Source organism: Xiphophorus hellerii, chromosome 17 (genome assembly GCF_003331165.1).
Source record: "Xiphophorus hellerii strain 12219 chromosome 17, Xiphophorus_hellerii-4.1, whole genome shotgun sequence".
Classification (NCBI taxonomy): domain Eukaryota; kingdom Metazoa; phylum Chordata; class Actinopteri; order Cyprinodontiformes; family Poeciliidae; genus Xiphophorus; species Xiphophorus hellerii.
This window is the reverse complement of record NC_045688.1, coordinates 19,446,774-19,466,386: the sequence shown is the minus strand read 5'-3', so window position 1 is coordinate 19,466,386 and position 19,613 is coordinate 19,446,774. Positions and strand designations below refer to the sequence as shown.

The window sequence follows — 19,613 nt, the reverse complement described above, 5'->3', positions numbered from 1 at the left end:
GGTTCTGTTATTCAAGAAAAAAAACCTGTAAAATATAGGAAGTAAATATTTTTATTATGGGGGTATAATTAAAGTCTGTGCAGATGTACAGCACGTGAGCTGGCTGACTAATATGCAATAAAACTAGTGCTCACACATGGAATTATATGAATAACAAAGATGATACATTCCTTCAATTATTCCTGGTAATCCTTTGGTCAACACAAAACCAAGATCATAAAAATCATTTCCAGCATCACGCTGGAGGGACTTCCTGCATTATATAGCCTCAGAGTGTAAATGCAATGACTAACAACAAATTCAGTATTTGTTATCAAAAACACACAATCATTTCTAAGAAGAGGAAGAAATAATGTAATGTGTAAATATCAATAAGGAAGATGGGAAATCATCTGTGTACAGACTGTAAGAGCTTTTCTCAGAATGGGCTGTCACTGGGATACTGGAAACAACCCAACAGCTTTATATGAGCTGGGTGGTCAAACCGCCTCCAATGAAGAGAACAGGGCAGCACAGACATAATAAAAGTTTAATAAAATATTATACTGTAATATAGAAAACAGAGTGTCAGCAGAGGTGGCAATATCAAAGCTCTAACATGAACAGTAGTTATAAAAGATAAATAAACAAAAACAAATCAAAATAATGATGCAGATGGAGTTTAACATTGTAGGCTTAAAAAATGAAGCAAAAAATATTTTATTACCTGGATGAGTAATTGGAAATAACTTCTAAAAACATAAGCAATTTCTATCATTTTTTTTAACAATAGATGCATTACGGCATTCTAGATTTTTGCAAAATCAGTTTAATAATAAGACATGTAGAATGAGCAGTTCTACAGACAACTGAGTGTTGTTTCAAATTCCGATCAATTCAAAAATTATTTATTGATCCTAAAGGGAAACTACATGTTGTAACTCAAATTATTCAAGATTCTTTAAGGTGTTAATGTAGATGGTGATGGCTGAAGGATCTCCTGTAACAGTCTGTATTAAGCCTCTGACTGAAGACACTTTGTTTTTCTTTGACAGTCTCATGAAAAGGATGCTCAGAGTTCTATACCTGCATATGTTAGTAATTTCTAATATTTCTCACCACTTTTAGCACTTGAATGTTATTAATTAAGTAATTAATTAATTATTGTAACAATTACTAGTTTGGTCCCACACTAATGTAGAATGATATTCCATTCCTCAACCAGCAAGTGTTGGAAATCAGTCCATGTGGTTGTGTTAATCATTTCAAATGTGATACTATTTTAGGGGAAAAAATGTTTTTTTGACAGTATAAGTTATTAGAAGAAGTGTGCGGTTTCTTTCACTGTTGCAACAATGAAAATAAAGGATTTAAATGGCTTTAAAAGATGTCACAGAAGGAAGAACTCAGTGAGGACTTTACAGCAGTGCTGTGTAGCTGATAACTTAGTGAAGACGTCCCACAACCCAATCCTGAGATTTCCCTACATTTACCGGTGTGTTGTGTAATGGTGTGGTTGTGAGGCTGGTTGTGTTTGCAGCTCTTACCATGGAGAGGGCAGTCTGGGTCTGCTGCAGCAGAGGTTCAGGCAGCAGAGAGATGTGGACGCATTCAGGGATAGTAACGGTGCCTCCATCCAGGTCAGCGATGATTACGTCCAACTGAAGGCACACAAGTACGTATCATATATCACCGATAAACAGTGCAGCATCAGATGATAAACTGGACTAATAGACATTAAGTTGTTTCTGTCGGCTGCTGTCCATTACGACATCAGACATCAAATAACAACAACTCCACATTGAGACAGAACGGTTGCAGAGCTGATAACCTCTGTTCTACACCGACAAGCGATCAGAGAGCAATCTGTGGGCTGAGATAAGGACTCAACTCGCACTTTTAACATAACTGATCATTCCATTTTCAACAAGTCACAATCAGACAAAAGATTATTATTTTTAGTACTCTGAAGATTAACTTATGAAGGTTGAAAACACACAATTTTATTACATTTATACAGTAAATCTTAAAGGCAGCAATCAGTCAGGCAGCAAGACGAAACTCTAGACTGGAATTATAATATTAACTGTTCTGAGATCATAGATCTCTGTAGCCGTTTGTCAACACAAACATTTCCTTAACACCAGTGAGTTGCTTTAGTTATATAGTTTTATGTTTTGCAGTGATAAAAACTCACCAGTTCCTGTGTCTCAGAGCGAAAGAAGGAATTGACACCAATGATGAAGGGGGTGGGAGTGCTCAGGACCTCCAGCAGCTTCCCGGGTAAAATGGGAACATAAGTAAAACTAAGAAAACCAGAAAAAAAAAAAAGTTTAATGTGAACATCATCACAAACAAGCTGAGCATGACTACAGCAGCAGAGCAAAGTTAACAGCTGTTAAACATTGTGGATCAACTGTTTTGTACAAAAACGCCATTTGAGTTAGAGCGTTCTCCATCTCAAACTTAGAGACTGATGTGAACAGGGTCAGCAAGTTTAAATAAGCCTAACCTAACATATAAATATACATTTTACTTATGACTTCTAGCTTCTCACATAATTTCCAATAATCTCTGGATTTCCAGACCCTAAATATACTCCCTAAATTGACTTTTTAAAATTACACATCTCCACGTTGGAAGGTGTTTTAAGGATCTCAGTTGTTCTCATCAATAAAAAAAAAAAAAAAAACTAGTTTGAATGTGGAGCGGAAGTACAAGCAGCAGAAAATATTTGTCCCTCTATATACACATGTTGGTGTGAACAGGGTTTTTGCTTCCAAAGCATCAGAGTGGAAGGTCACCTGTATTTGAGGGGGAACATGATGGCCAGCAGGCCTCGGCAGGCGTCGGTCAGTCTCTGGTAGCTGCTGGACAGAAACAGGATCTTGTGCTCCGTCAGAGCAGCACAGAACAGGTACAACACGTTGACTATACCTGAGAGGAAAAACACACTAACCATTATGACAGGCCATTTGGGGAGAAAGACTAAGTTTCACACACTCACGAAAAAGATATACAGTTGTCAAGCCATCTAACCAATTAACAGACACTAATGTAGAAAACAACAGTGTTCTAAAAAGCGCTGAAATCAACCAAGCTAACTCCACACAGGAACACTGGCATGGTGCAGTTCAACCCAACAGGCACCAAAATCGTAAAGCTAAAATTGTAATCTGTTAATATCTTATAAAACAAATTTTAAAGTGAATGAATTCATTGTTTATTTCTACAAGCTATAAAAACATGGGATCAGAGTCCATACCAAGCTGCCTAAAGAGCTGGGCCACGCTGCTGCCGCTGACAGGAAGAGCATCATTGATGGGAGTCTGGATAACTTGCCGGTCGCCAGCGCCTAATGTTATTGTCCTCTACAGGTAAGGAGAGATAAAAAAAAAAAATTAGAATAAATTAAAGAAAAAAAAAAATAAAACAAATGCGACTCAAGAAAATCATGATTCAGTGCGGAGGTTTGATCAGAGTTGTGTGCATCCAGAAAACAGCGTGAGTCTGAGAGAGAGATGGAGAATCACCGAAGCTCAGCAGGAACATGACAAATTAAACCCAAGCCATTCCAGCTGATCAGGTGCATGAGGCTGCAAAAGACTCCATGCCAGCAACCTTACAGGAAAACACCAGCAGCACCATAACAAAAGGTTTCCACGGACAATGGAGGTAAAAAAGCCACTGCAGCCCTCATGCTCTATGAACTGTCTACTGCAGTCTAACGGGTATCAGGGAATGATCAGTCAGGCCAACAACATTCTGCAAAAACTATTTTTAACTTTTTAATAAATAGCAGATACTGTATTTCTGTGCTTTACGTAGAAGGTTTCAGTTCTATATGCCAGTTACCAGATCATTAATAAACAACATCAAGCAAGAGGTGAACAGTAAAAGGCTTAAGATGAGATTACCTAACGGAGTTTATCTCAGCGATGTGGTTTAGGACAATATTCATATATTGAGCAGAGAAGAAGTTCCAAAAGGCCCTGGATGGTTTGGCTCAGGAGGCCAAACAGAGAAAAGTGCAGCCACATCCCATGCTCTCTACAGCAGCAGTGATCATGTCAGTTGACTCAGATTAGCCATTCAGTCCTGTGGGCCAACATCTGATCATCAGGTGTACAAAATGTTTTTTTGGACAAATAGAAGCACCTAATGTGCTGCTTCTTCTTCATCTGTATTAATACACCTACATGTCATAGTTGTAAACTAATAGTGAATTGAAATTCCATCCTTGATAAATCAGAGCATCTCAAAAAGGTAATCTAGTTCAGTAATTCATGAAAAAATGAAACTGGTCTGATGGATTTATTACAGAAAGTGACTTATTTCAATAATTTATTCCTGTGAATCTTTGTGATTATGGCTTACAGCTAATGAAAACCCAGATTGTAGCTTTTAAGAAAAAAAAATTAAAAATAACAAAGACCAACATTAGGACTATAGTTTGTGTGAGCTTGATTAGTCAACAGCCCTACAGAGGAAACGGTTGTCAAGAGGGACAAACAACCAGGGACCTGAGGGCCAACACAGAGCCACAGCATGATGGCGTCCATGGCACGCCGCACCAATGCAGTAACATCTGCTAACGGCACCCTGACCATCTGCTGGGTGAATATACTGTACATACTGAAGAGTGGACAGTATATACACAATTATTAGAATAATATCAGCTAATTTCTGAGAAAATGAATTAAAGTTTAACTGTAAGCCAAAGTCATCAAACAGAACAGAAAAGAAAGCTTGAACTATACCACTGTGTGTAAGGAATCTATTCTATTCAACTAAATAAATTCACATTTCACTTCAAATTAGCTGATCTATAACTAAGTACTAACCTGGAGCCTGTGCTTGACTTTACTGAGGAAAATGGAATTGGTTTCATGTTCTTGGTCAAATTGTTGCTGAGTGATACTTCAGCTTCCACTGTCTTTATGATTTACATCAAAATCACATAACAATTTTGAAACATCTCCAGAATCTAGGATCAGCTTTTGTTATAGATGAGATCAGGTGTTGTTCACAGACAGAAAGCATCTCAATTAGTCCACCTAAAGCAACAGGTGTGCATCGATAGACTGAAGGAAGTGGGCAGGGAAATAAAAAGAAGATGATTGGTAGAGAGAGGATGAGGATATGAAGTCAGGCTGGCGTACCAAACTGTCCTCTCTCTCCTCTGGACCCGGCTGCACACGCATTCAACACACACATGCACGCACACACACACAGCAGGATAAGACATGTTAGAGGTGACTGCACAAGGTAGTCATGTATCTGCATGGCAAAACATATAGGCTGAACAAACATCATCATACCTCTGTAAAATGGGTGAAAATAGAACTTTGGGCGACACACATGCAAAACAAATATTTGGCATTTTGGCAGCACAAAAACAACAATAAAAATAATAAATGCTTCCATTAAAAATCAAAATATACATAAGAATAATAGGGCAAATACTTTTCACACAGGGTCAAGTTGTTTTGAAAAGCTTTTCCCCTTAAACATAATCTCAACACATTTACTATAGTTAAATTACTCTGATGTTACAATTAATCTGATAGTCTCAAACATAAGTGTGATTAAAAGCAAAACCAAAAGCTAATGTTATTTTAAAATGCTGTTACAATAACAACTGGCTCAGAGGGAAGTGAATTCTGAGAAATCAGCTCCAAAACTGAAACAGTGGTACCAACCATAAGCGGTACTAAAAGTGAAGCTGCATCCAGCAGACAAAAATGTTCCCAAACAAAGAAGGCCCCGACATTAATATCAGCAAGCTCATGTGAATCAAGCAAAGTGCCAATGACCTCCGGCACAGTGACTGATTCTTTCATTTCAGTCAGAGCAGATGGCAGAGTGACAGAGGGCAAAGAATGGACCTGGAGTTCCCAGTTTCAGGAGGAGTACCAGAGATAATGTGTATGTGCTCCTTTAATGGCTTGGGTTCTAATAAACACTTGACCTCGTTCCAAAGTAAACAAGTCTTTGAAAATCAGGGAAGTTTGGACATTTGAAAATTGTGGACACTGCCGTGGCCAGAGTTACCCTCAGTTGTTTGCTTCCATTTCCCCAGGGGAAACTCCATGGACTCTTTGCCATCCCCAGCCCTTCAGCTAAACATTGCCTCCTCCTAACTGACTAGTTTTGCTAAACTTAAACCTATATCTTAAGGACAAACATAGCACAAATGTTCCACAAAAATTTGACACCATTTTTGTCTGCTTTGAAGAAGGTGGGATGACCAACTTCACTCAGGTATCTTAAAGTCAACAACAATTTGTTTAATTAATCACAGACAGTTCTGTAAGACATTACTGTTGTGTGTCAAAGTAAAGCCAAAGTTAACACTGACCCTTAAATTTGACTCATTTTTCAATGTTTAGGCAAATATGAAAATATGGCTTTATGTAATCGAGAATAGCAAAAGCAACAAACGTGGGATGAAAAGATGGATGGACAGCCTGAAAGTGTGATCTTATTGTCATGTTTTCCCACAGAAGACGTTACATCTGGAGGAAAAGGGAGCCTGAAAACACAAACCCAGCTGTACAGCATCAAGTTGTATGGATGTTTTACTGCACAAGGGACTGGTGCACTTCACAAATTACATCACTTCATGAGGAAAGATGATTTTGTTAAAATATTGAAGAACCACCTCAAGATATTCACCAAGAGGTTGTAGTTTGGGCACTAGTGGACCCTAAGCATACCACCAAGTCTTTTACAGAATGGCTCAGAGACAGCTAATTTTAAATGGTGCTTTTCTAATGAAATCACGTTATGGAAGCGTCACATTCATCCAGCCGCAGTCAAAAATATGCAGACATTTATACACAGCTCAGAAGAAATCTTGGAGTCAAGTGTCTTGCCCTCAGGCACATCGACATGTGGCAGGGTAGAAATCTGGAACTGAGCCGAATGGGCGTGTGAGTAACAGGTTCTACAGAACTGACTCAGCTCCACTAGGTCTATCAGGAGGAGTAGGAGAAAATTTCAGCAAACTATAGTCAAAAATTTAAGAAAGGATAAACAAAAAACCCAAGTTTTAAAGGCAATTCTACAAAATACTAATGTATGTCTTCTTCTGCCATTGGACAAATAGAAACAATTACTGTTTTACAACCTAACTGATTTAGTCTAATTTAATAGTGGGAAAAGTAGCAGAATTGTCAAAATATGTTTTTTGACAGATATTAAGTGCCTTTCTGAAGCGTGTAGTGGGTTGCTGCAGCCTGGAAATGTCTAATGCTGATTAGATGTGATTGTCTCATTCAGATGCTGCGCTGCCAGCAGGAAGCCATCTGCCAGGCCATATGGCCACCAAGCAAGCAAACTATGACCTGCTAAGCAACCACTTTAATGTGTGTGTTTGTGTGTTTGTTGCTGGGAGGGTGTGATTCTTAATACCTGAAGAAAATCAAAATGATTAAATAAGAAAACAGCAACAAACTCAAATCTGGAGAAATGATATGATTCTGCATTCTGAATACAAAACACACATAAGCAGGTCAGAAACAGTTGGAATCACTCAGTTATTCATGATTTGAAATGAATTAATGAAAAAAAGGACACTGATTTGATTGATTGACAGAATCAATAACATGGAGCTTGTTGCTGATTGGTGAATCTTGCAGAACAGGAAAGTTACCTGGAGACAGGCCAGCAGCCAGTCACAGGCCGGGGACTGGGGAACTTTGTCTAAACTACAAACTGGGGACTCATCTATCTGTAACACAAAGGAGCCAGTGTACAGAAGGGTGCACATACAATAGGATAGCACATCTGGAACTCTAGTAGAAAGCTTCAGCTCACAAAGAATCACAGAAAATATGAAACTGACACCATCTGTGAACCCCTAATAACATCAAGTAACTGAGTTTTGGGATAGCTTGCATTTAAAATAAAAAGGCAATGGCTGAATGTGGAAGACAAACTTTTCCAAAATTTCAAAAGTACGATTCATCAGGAGCAAGAAAACACATTTAATGAGAATGATGCCATTTAAAAACTGAAAAAATGTGCTTTAAGGTAAAACACAAGATGGCATGCTGACATCCCACAACATAAGTCTTCAAGATTTAAACAATATTAATTTGAACATACATACTGCTGAACATCCCATCAGAGGTTTGCTGTAAACACATCATTAGGAAGTGGAAACGAACCGTGACAACATGCCACACTAATGACATCCTATGTGAAAGAAAGCAGGTTGTTTGGTTTGAAGGCCTATATCCACCTGTAGGACTGAGTGTGGATGGAACATCTTAAAACAGCCAAAGTTTCAGTTTACAGCTTTGTTTCAGAAGCTAATTCATGCAGCAAGCTGTAAATTTGAAGTAAATGTTGAGCCACTTAGATAAAAATCTTTTTGTGCGTTTTGAAGAACCAAGCAGTAACAGATGAGCCCAGTCATTTCAGCTTGTTAATGTGAGGAGGCTGAGAAAGGAGCAGGTCCTCAGAGGAGACCTGAGACCTGGAGGAATCTTCTCCAGACAGAATGATTCCAAAGCCAAGAAATATTTGCTTTGTTTTTTAGAGGAACGGTAGCATCATGGAACCCGAGGTTCTGTTGGTGGATATAACATCTCATCTAAATGAGTTGGACCTCAAGCTCCAGTGCCATGGCAACACTGTGTGATCTGATGGCAGCAGTCAGCACCTTATTTGTTTTTCAAGTTTGATTAAGAATGTATTTTCTAATTGCAGTTCTCATTACATTTTATATTAAAAAATAGAGCAGATTAAGTTCACAAACAGAATTGATGATCCTTTGAACTCATAGTACATATGATATTTTGTCCAGTTTTCATCCTAAGAAAAACAGGTAGCAGTCATAACTTGCTCTAGTGTGGATCACAGCTCAGTTTACTGTGGTTCCAGTTCATTGTAAAAACCTAGAGAAAAATCTGCTTCCCTGCTCTACACATTACTTTCTGTGCTTTCTCCAACAGACAGCTGTTCGCTGTTTGTCAGTGATCAGCAGCTGAGTCATTGTAAAGCATGACACAGATTATTAGACAAAACCCAGATTCCTTGGGTGAACTAAATAATGTGGACAGCCTATATAACAAGCTACACACAAAAATAGGCCATGGTTTGAAAAGTTAGCAGCATGAAACACAGCTGGATAAGACTACGCTGTAACAGTTATGTTTCCATCAGAATTACCCGCCTACATTTAATATTTGTCAAATTCAAAGCTACATGAACATCCTTCTGTGTGTGTTACTCCTGTTGACCCCGGACTGGGCCCATGTGCGCCTGGAGAGCCATGAGGTTGACCCCGACCTTCAGTAAAATCTAACCAACCTATTTACAGGGTTACCACAGCTGCAAGTCCTTATTCTCCATCCATCTCTTCCTGTGTGACGCGCAAGTTGATAATGATGGCTTAGAGGAATTAGGTGGATTCAGCAGAACTGATGTGATGAACTGGTGTGAACCAGTAATTAAGGCTACACAGGTTTCTCATTAAACTCAGGAATATTAAACTAAACAGTCCCACTCACACATTAATGACCACCTGTACACCTGTGATCCAGCCATTATAACAGCTGATCTTGGCTCTGACCAGAGCAGAACTAACATGTCTCATGCAGGTGTTGGTCGGTTATCGTACCTGGGAGCCTCCGGCAACAGGGATGACACAGGTCAGCAGGTTTCCGATCACAGTTTCTAAAGGCGTTGACAGGCCGTCTACATGGACGGTGTAGATCAGACCTAGGCAGTTCTGTGGAATCAAGGCACAGACACAGAGGTTAGAGGTCAGCAGGGCAATGTAACAACCACACTAATGATGCACTAAAAACTATAAATCTGTCACTTTTTTCTTTTTAACACCTAGAAATATACTGGGAAAGCTGATGACGTCCTACCCTGAACGCCTCGGTGTAATCAAGTCGAGAAACCACCACCAGGCTCTTCGGTGCAAACAGTTTAGAGTGCTGAACTACAGCTGGCTCCTCGTCTGCCTCATCAGCATCGCCAGCATCAACCTTCTTCAGCTGAACACAGAGGAGAAACAGATGCTGTCACAACATCAAGCTGAAATGAAGTTATTGGTGTTCAGCTTCCTATGTGATCAGCTCAGAGAGACTGTGTCTAGCTGGCGTTCCTCTCACCTGTGGACTATCCAAGCCCTCCCAGAAAGTAAAGCAGGCACAGTAGTGACGCTCCGAGTTTATGTCAGTCAACACGGCAACGAAGAAGGAGGCCGCCTGCCGCTCTGGAACCAGCTGCCAACCGCTGGGCTGGCAAAACTAGAGTGGCGGAGGGAGAGGAGGTGATGACAGCAGGAAGGTTAGATAATAAAAGGTTTTACCGTAAACAACGAAGATAAAAAAAAATTTCAAATTGATGTGTCATAGTTTCCTATTTGATTTCCCTGATACTCTCTAGTTGAATATTGAAGGTACTTATTTAAATGAAGGCTATATACAAATCAGCAACTTGGTCTCTCATAAACAAAACACTGATTTAAAAATAAATTACAAAACATTAAAAATAAATGAAGTAGCATCTTAATACAATAAGAAAAATACTAATTCAAGTCTGATCCATAAAAAAGACAATAATTATTCAGAATTTTAAATCATGCTTTAACTTGAGCACATTTTTTGCAAAGATATAAATATGTGTGAAATTATCATGTACAATGTGCCACCAATGTTAGGAATTTCTATGTTCAATTTACATTTTGCATAAAAGACCATGTCCAAAATTATTCTTACGATGAGAATTTCAAGGTTCTAGAAAATTTTAAATAGTCTGATGTTCTAAAGCATCCAAATTAACTTTCAACAGATGCTTCCAGCTAACCCAACAGGTGGAAAACAGCAGGTAGAGGCTCAAACAACAGAGCGCAATGAGGAGTTGCAGCTGTGTGATGTGGCCCTATCTGAACGTGCTCAAGTCCCAGTGGCAACAAAACACACTATTATTAAAACACACACACAAGGCCGTAGAAAATGTCAGAGGGAATGGTAGAAATTCAAAAGTAACACCTGAATTAACTAAACTGATGGTAAAAAAAGGGCATGAAAATTAGAATGTCCTGCAGAATGTGGGCTATGGAGGTGGCATCGTCTCCAGGCAGACAGTCCACCACACACTCAACAAGGAGGAAGTGAGGATTCAGAAGGCCCTCTTGCCCTTCAGAAAATCTAATCTGGACGGGTTTTCTGTTGTGTGGTGAGATGAAATGCACATCGTACCATCCCAGAGCCTCTATGAATTTCATCCCATCATCTTATTTTGGTAAAGCCACAAAAAAACATTTCATCCGCATGTGAATGCTGTTAGCTCTATCTGAACCACAGACAGTTGTTGTTATTGTGTCGTGAGGAGAGTGAAAGCCCTAACCCTGACAGGGCTAAATCCATACACAGGAACATGACAGTCAGCACAGACTCACCAGTTCAATGCCTTGTGGGAACGGACTGTCCTCCCAGTCTTTCTCAGGAAACCGCTGGAGAATGCGACCCTGACCCTCACCCTCCACTGTAGGAGACACACAGAGGAGCAGAGGAAGAGGTCAGTCTGGGTCATCTGTAGTGTTTGTTGCAAAGTCTGTTTCTACAAATAAGCTTCTGTTACAAATCATTTATAGATCATTCCAAAACATTCGGCTCTCATAAAAGTGTGTGCTTATTTACATGATCTAGCCAAGACGACATGCATGTGTTTCCTGGACTACCGACTGCAACTACAAAGACTGCTCCCAATCATAGCTTACTATGTAGAGTTTTAGGAATCAGAAGAATTTATATTAAATACATTATATACATCTGCAATACATATAGATATGTATATGCAGGGTTTCCTCCAAGTAAAGCCTGGTGGGAGGCCGCCAGGCTATACTTGTGTACCCTCCAGGCTTAGCCTTGCTTATTTATTTATTTTTAATGTTTGCATCTTTTTAAGACTTTATAGTTGGTGTTCAGATTTTAATCTGAACACCAACTATATGTTGTAATAACATATAATAATCAACTGATATTTTCAAATTTCCTGTCAACTTTAAACATTTTTCAGCTCAAAAACACGGCAGGCCGCTGGATGAATGACCACTGAGCGCACCGACCACCAGGCAGTGCTAAATTCAAGTATATAGCGGAGAGTTCAGAATGATCAAAGTGTGCTTAAAAATCTATATAAAAGTTTTTTAAATGGACTTTTGACTTTAGATTTCCATTTCCAGGAAGCAAATAATTACTCAGCACATTTTGACCATAACATGTTTTCAAGATGTTGCTTCTCAGACCAACAGATAGTGTAAAAATGGGATGGATTATATGTGTATTTGGTGAGTCATTGGATATTAATTTGACTGGTTTGTCATGCAGATAGCCTTGAGAAGAAATGTGGTTAGAATTGTTACTACACAACTAAACTGAATTAAATATTTGATGAATAACTTGGTCTCTAAACAAAGCCTTCACTTTGCTTTTTGTATAAGGACAACTGCCACATGACATCAGGAAAATAATGTTTTACACTGATGATATTATGATGAATAATTTTAAACTCTTTTCTTTCTCTATAGTTACACCAGGTCTTTACCACTGTGTGAGCTTCAGTGTCTTTTGCTGAAAACAGACACCAGGGAACTACAGACTGCTGGAATACATTTAATACATAATTACACTTATAATATACAGTATCCTAACAAATATGACCCATGTTCACAGATATTGCCATGACGATTGCATTTCAGTACTACATATTGAAACTCTAATGGGGACTGAGCCAGTCCATGCCTTGTGACTCTCCCCCACCATTTTGAATAAGCAGCAATAATGATTCTTTCACACATTTTCCTTCCACTCAACTCTCCATTAACATGCGTTGACACAGCATCGACTTACTAATGACCTTTTATGGCTTACTCTCCTTGTGGAGTGTGTCAATGAGTGGAAAGCCAGCAGTCTTCCCCCATGATTTTGATGGCCATAAGCTTTCTGTATTAAAAATATTTTTTTATTTATTTTTTGGAAAAAGGCCGATATTATCAGATACATCCACGTATAGCAGTTTCATCGGGGAGATGGGCTAAACTGTTGCTTCCTGCTGATTAATGGAGACTTTTCTACTGTTGGTGTGAGCTTGGCTCATCACAGAGGCACAATAATACAACAAAGAGAAACTTTTGTAACCAACACAAGCCAGTCTTTCAGCTGGGTTCCGACTGTAGCCCTGCTGGTCGCTTAAAGGAACCATTCATCTGCACAGAGAATACACTCTACTTCCAAATACAAAGGAAACGCAGACAGAAACAAAGGAGCACAAAACCAAGTGCTAATCCATGCTAAAAGAAGATTAACACCAGTTTTTACACACCATAAAAAAAAAATCAACCAAATAATGCCTAAAAGAAACACTGTGCAATATAGTAGGCCGGTGGCTGAAAAAGCTAAGGAAATAAAAAGATGAGCTTTTTATTTGCTGGAGTGTTTCTCTATGGTGGCTTGACCGATATTTTCTTTCTTTTTATTATTATTTTAGCTTCTCAGACAATAAAAGTATACATATAGTGTGCATCAAGGGCAACTAGAAACCATCTGACTGGTCCAATATATGACTGACATTCAGAAACTGAAAGAATGACGCCTGAAATATAATATCCAACCACATATTGTATCCAAGCAATGCTTTGTGATTGCAAAATTGCAAACAATGTGTGGCTGTTGCATATTTGACCGTTACAGAACAACATAGATCATTTTCTGTGCCAGAGATAAAACAGATCAGGGGCCTCATGCATAAAGCATGCGTGCGCACAAAAAATGTCCAGCGCCATATTTTTCGGCATATATAAAAAATGTATTTTGCGTCAAAGTTTGCGTAAATATACAGACACTTTTTCGCTGGCATGAAAATGTGCGGCAGCCACTTTTTCTGTGGACAATATCAAACTACAAAGCGTCAAAACTCACCTAAATACACTGAAATCTGACTACATTCGGTGTTATATAGACCAAGAAGCATCGAACTCTATGTTTTTGAGTTTTTTTTCATGATTTTAATATTTTATTGTTTAAAGTAAACAATGAAACTGAACCGCATTTATCCTCAGACAATAACCTAACACACACACACAAAATAAAGAAAGCAAAAATAAAAGGATGCGAAAATCTCACTAGAATGTAAAAAATGCATTTCCTTAGTTTTTGTCTCATAAAGATGTAACGCATTGGTCTGTGCGCTGAAGTGAATGAAATGCATCTATGGGGTAATTTCATTCTCACAAAAAAAATAAAAATAAAACATGGTTGGATCAACAGATTAACTCCAAACAGGTTTGATTATTTTTAAGGTGATTGAGGTGCGTAGACAATCACACATATTTAAGTAGCTGCATAAAGGTGAGCCTCTAACTGTGGAGTACATCACCAACGGAAGGATTCAGGGGGAGCAATTGATCATATTGAGTTGCTGGGAAATGTTGATGATGGTTTATTAGTGCTTAGATTAATCCAGACTGATTATCCTGGAGTTCTGAGCAGAACTTATAGAAGAAGCCGTGCGGTACCGGTACTGGTCCAGCTGCAGTCATCCTTCAGTGGAGCCGCCAGCTTTGTGAATGCGCCTTTCTGGACAGAAAGCGACTCTACTCTTTAAATGTACAACTTATGCACATGATTCCACTACTTATAAGAACCGTCTATTTTACCCACTCAAAGGACTCTCTGACTTTCTGTCTGTCTTTGAATCCCGGCTGAACGCTCTGCTGTTCAAACAGGCATTTGCACAATCTCTTTATTTTTTTTAAATTATTATTTGGATTTTCTTCTTTCTTTAAAATGTATTATTTTTGTGAGGTTACCTTATGTTCCCTGAAAGCACCTTTTAAATAATATATATAATAATAATAATTATTATAAATACTTATACTGCTACAAACAAAGGACATTGCCATGGTTATTGCTTCACGTGGTGGCAGACTTCTGGGTATTTATACTAATTTACATATGTATTTATGGAGGCGACATGGCGGACCAGCAGCTGCGCTCTATTTCCCGCAAATTTGGATCTATAAAAGAAAGGTGTGCGGCCACGTGCGTGCGCATGACTTTATACATCCAAATTTTTTTGTGCGCCGCACTTTTCTAAATTTTTCCGTACACCAAGGTTTAGTGTGAAAACTGCGCACTCTTTTATGCATGAGGCCCCAGGACATTTTACAATGGACCAATCAATTAAGTCCATTGATTTAATTCCTAATTAAACATCCCAATCCTTTCCAAAGGTGTATTGGTGTCCAGTTTAATTAAGTATTACTTTACAGCAAAAAGGCCGTTCATAGTGCTTTACATGACAGAAATATAAACAAAAAACATTACAGAAGACATAAAAAGTTGCAATCCAGACTAGAATTAATCAATGTTCCAGCTCTTATAAAGCCACTCTGAACAGGTTGGTTTTAGCCTTGATTTAAAGGAACTCTGTGTTTCGCCTGTTTTGCAGTTTTCTGGAAGTTTGTTCCAGAAAACTGCAGATGCTGCTTCTCCATGTTCACAAGAAGACCTGAGAAGTCTGGAAGGTTGATACAACAACAGCAGATCTTTAGTGTATTTTGGTGCAATCATGCACATTAGCGCAAATCACATTATTGTGTACTCTAATAATGTACAATATTACACTAATAATATGATGACACTATTTTACAAAGTATCTTGTAAAATACTTTGTATAACCCTTAGAAGTCAATGTATTCTTAGCCAGTTGTTTCAGTCTGTTATTAACACAATCTCTCTCGCACACACAGGAGCTAAGGCAGCTGGGCAAACAGAGAAACACCAGCAGTCATCTTCACAATAGTAGCATTTGTTCCTAAAATATAAGCCGTGAATTTTTATTTGTGTGTAGAAGTACCATCCATCCACCCATTTTCTGTACACCCTTGTCCCTAGTGGGGTCGGCAGGGGTGCTGGTGTCTATCTCCAGCGAACGTTTTGGGCGAGAGGCGGGGTCACCCTGGACAGGTCGCCAGTCTGTCGCAGGGCATGTAGAATTACCAGCTTATGCATATTTGATTTCAGTTAATAAAAATGGGACAAATGAAATCACATACTCTTTAAGGCTTCAAAAAACAGCTTTTAATATAAGGTAGAGCCCAGTCATGCCCTTATTAATTCAGTGACATACTTAGAGACTTGTCATTTTGCACTCTCTGTGTACTCTTGGACCAGCATAAAATGCCACTGTGCTTAAGAATGTGTGAACCATCTTACCTCAGAAGGGATTTAATTATGCGTTTTCTATTTTGCTTTTGTCTCTCTTTTCATATCACTCAGCCTTTGTTGTATTCATTGTTATGTTTGTCAGTATTATCTCCTTTTGTCAACTTATAATGCAAAAAATATATATCAGTGAGACACAGAAGAATGTAACTGTGGACAAGTGTCACTGTTGTTAAAAAAAAAAAAAAACTAAGTTAAAAAAAAAGGGACAAAACGAGACATGTTGGGGTCTGGTTTAGGACCTCAGTCCATCAGTTGAAGCAGGACATCCTGCAGTGGAGGGAGAAATGAGTAGAAAATGAATGTGGCTCACCAAGCCACATTCACAGAAACAAGTGAAGCCATAGTGTTTCTCTCTGTGTCCGAGTCCAGCTCCCTCCACATTCTGGGCTGGCTTATGGGAAATAAAATCCGACCAAAGAAGTCCCTTTTCCACAAAGAAGCCTGATTACCATTCTGCTTCCAGATGCAAAATACATGAATAAAGACAGTGTGTGACATTTTGAATGCAACTGTTTCTGAGTCTGTATGGGTGGGTGAACCATTACAGACACAACATAGCAGTTTCTTCTACTGGGGCAGGAATTACTGCATAACTTTATAATTCAAATTATGTCTATTAATTGATTCATTCACAAACCAAAATTTATTAGAACTGGAAAAACGTTAGTTGAATTCAATCTAATGTAATAATATTTTATTCTGAAGAGAAATGAAATATCATAACTCATATTATCCATGTACTTTCAAAGAGTTGCTGTGGATGGTGATGCTGTGGGCAGGAAGGATCTGCTAGAAGTCAGTTAGCTGTTAGCTGAGGCTAACAGCTCAGAATCCAGGCAGCAGAGGTGATACTCCACAGTAACATATCCTGGATGATTTCATCAGTACTTGGCAAGAACTGCTAATCCACCTCATTTGCTTTTGCTGCTCCTCTTTAAATCTGTCTGTTTAGTAAGAAAGCAGCGCAGAGACATGTCGCTGTGATCGATGGAACGGATGGTTTCAATTAGGGGTGCACCGATTGGAGCTTTCTGGCCGATTGGCGATCTTTAAAAAAGCCTGACCTTCCGATTTTGATTCTGGCCAACACTGATTTTGTCTCAATGTTGCTAAACATAGCAAGAAAGTCAGTGAATTGGTAACAGAGGGGTGACTATTGTTAACACAGAACATGCAGACGTGACCTGGGGCGGGTCTGTCCACCAAACCTCACCACAGCACAGCGAAGGAGACCTTTTTTTAGATTTTTAGACCTTTGCTGAGGTGGATAAAGATCGGCTTCATGTGTAAGTATCGGCCGATCACTAATCTCCCAAACTGATGGAAATCTGCGCTGATTTGCGAGTGCAACCCCAGTTTTAATTCAATTCAAAAATACTTTATTGACCACAAAGAGAAATTACATGCTGTTGTAACTCATGTTGTTCAAGGTTCTTCAAAGAGAGTTTGAACATACTCCTCCTCTCTCTTCTCTGTGGTTCTGCTCTGCAGCTTCTGGGATTAGTTCAGGTAACATTTGAGGTTTTGAGATGCTAATCATCTGCTCCCAGTTGAAAAACAATACCTTGTTGCAATAGTTAGACAACATTCTAATTGTCCAAAAGTAAAAAAGCGCAAAAATTCTTTCATCAATTATTCCCTCAGCATCCAAAGCTGAGGGAACAAATGTCTAACCATGCAGTGAATCAACCAATAAAAATATAAACAGACATCTAGAGAAAGAACCAATCAGAACTGACGTAGCAGAGCTGCTCCAACATGCTGCCACCATGAGTGACACATTAATAGAATTAAATAGAATTCTCCATGCGTCAAATATAAAATGAATAATCACTCAACTCATTCCTATGTCGGTGGGTAGGTAGAGGTTTTTATCTCTCATCAAAAAGTATGATTATTAATGAATTTTTTTCCAAAATTATTTAATCTATAAGTTCACAAGGAAATATGTTTGCTGCTAAAAGCTAAAGTACATTTCCATCGTTTGCTATACATTGATGGTTAAACATTTCAGTGGTTTGTGTGCTGTTGCTGTGGAAACTGGTGCAGCCCTCAGGTCCAGTTCTCTAAAGAGGCCATGTAGACAGCTAGCTCCAATAAAAAGGTTATTATCGTATGAAACAACTCCTGGAGCTCTTTGCACATTACTGATTCAGAAACAGATCCAACTGGTCCGACAAGAATTTCTCTCATCGCATCAGCCCATAAAATCTTTTAAAAAAAGAAAAAAAGATCAGTGATGGTTGGGTTTCTGAGCCCTGAACATTAACATCCTGAAACAGTATGATTTCAAGAGTGCGACATCTCTCTAAAAGCCTTTTAAAAGTGTTTGATATTTCACAATCAGTTAAATATTTCTTTATCTATTTTGCCAGAGGAAATGAAGCTACCAAGTAAATATGCACACCATGAAATCAGGCCTTGGTCTCCTTAGACCCCTCCTCACTACGCAAATAAGCAATAAATGACAGGCTCAAATCCTGCCAGAATTAGTATCAATCTGGAAAATGTGCGTAAAGATATTATCTGATCTGACTGGTACTGATCAATTATTCAGGCTTTAAAGCCTGGTACTTTTCTGCATTTAGGACTTCTAGAGCTACCTCACTCAATCTATAATGTATGCATTAGCTGGAACAAAGCCGCATTTAAAACAAACACATGAGACAGCAGTCCTGCACACACCAGGGTTCAAAGAGAGGCTAATATATTCATACACAAACTAACAAAGTTAGGATAGGTTTCATGTTTGTGTTCTCTTAACAGTGATTTTATTCATACGTTTACCAAAACCAGCTTGTGTAGCTCATATCCCTCTGATTAGTCAGTGACCCAAACTCAAAACCTGATCTGGAAGATCTGGAGATGATGGTGAAAAGAAGGAATCTTCAGAAAATCTAGAAAATTCTGAACAACCCTGAGCATCCTCTTCATGACAACGATAGCCTCTACAGTCAGAGGCTTCTTCAGATTCGCTGAAACACAGACCTCTGCAGGAGATATTTCCTGCCCATAGTCATGAACAGTCACGAACACTAAAAATGAAGATTGGGTTTTATTACCGAAATGGATCTTGTTTCTCTCTCAAAGCTATAAGTAAATTGGTAACAGCAACATTCCTGCCACTCCTGGATTATGGAGATGTTTTATATATGAATTATTCGACCAAATGCCTTCAATCATTGAATACTGTGTATCATTGTGCTTTAAGGTTTGTAACCGGTAGCAGAAGTCTTGCACATCATTGTGAGTTGTATGCAAAAGCTGAATGGCCTCCTTTAAGCGTACGGAGAAACAATCACCTGATGATCCTGATTTATAAATCTCTACTCGGCTTGGCTCCCGCATACTTAAACTCTCTCTTACATAGATCTGTTA

At 38.8% G+C, this 19,613-nt stretch overlaps 1 protein-coding gene across 9 annotated transcripts in view; it reads right to left on the bottom strand.

Moving 5' to 3' along the window:
• sbf1 (SET binding factor 1) overlaps positions 1-19,613 on the bottom strand; it is a 64,602-nt gene that overhangs the window by 24,640 nt on the left and 20,349 nt on the right. For 5 of the 9 annotated variants that reach the window (XM_032589346.1, XM_032589351.1, XM_032589347.1 and 2 more), the window contains exons 2-11: positions 11,405-11,490; positions 10,113-10,250; positions 9,867-9,995; positions 9,611-9,721; positions 7,637-7,714; positions 5,142-5,171; positions 3,245-3,350; positions 2,784-2,916; positions 2,177-2,285; positions 1,527-1,640 (exon numbers count right to left, since the gene is read on the bottom strand). In XM_032589346.1, the coding sequence (XP_032445237.1) occupies positions 1,527-1,640; positions 2,177-2,285; positions 2,784-2,916; positions 3,245-3,350; positions 5,142-5,171; positions 7,637-7,714; positions 9,611-9,721; positions 9,867-9,995; positions 10,113-10,250; positions 11,405-11,490 (1,034 nt within the window). The remainder of the gene's footprint in view (positions 1-1,526; positions 1,641-2,176; positions 2,286-2,783; positions 2,917-3,244; positions 3,351-5,141; positions 5,172-7,636; positions 7,715-9,610; positions 9,722-9,866; positions 9,996-10,112; positions 10,251-11,404; positions 11,491-19,613) is intronic. The other 4 variants (XM_032589354.1, XM_032589355.1, XM_032589350.1 and 1 more) reach the window with 3 other exon arrangements.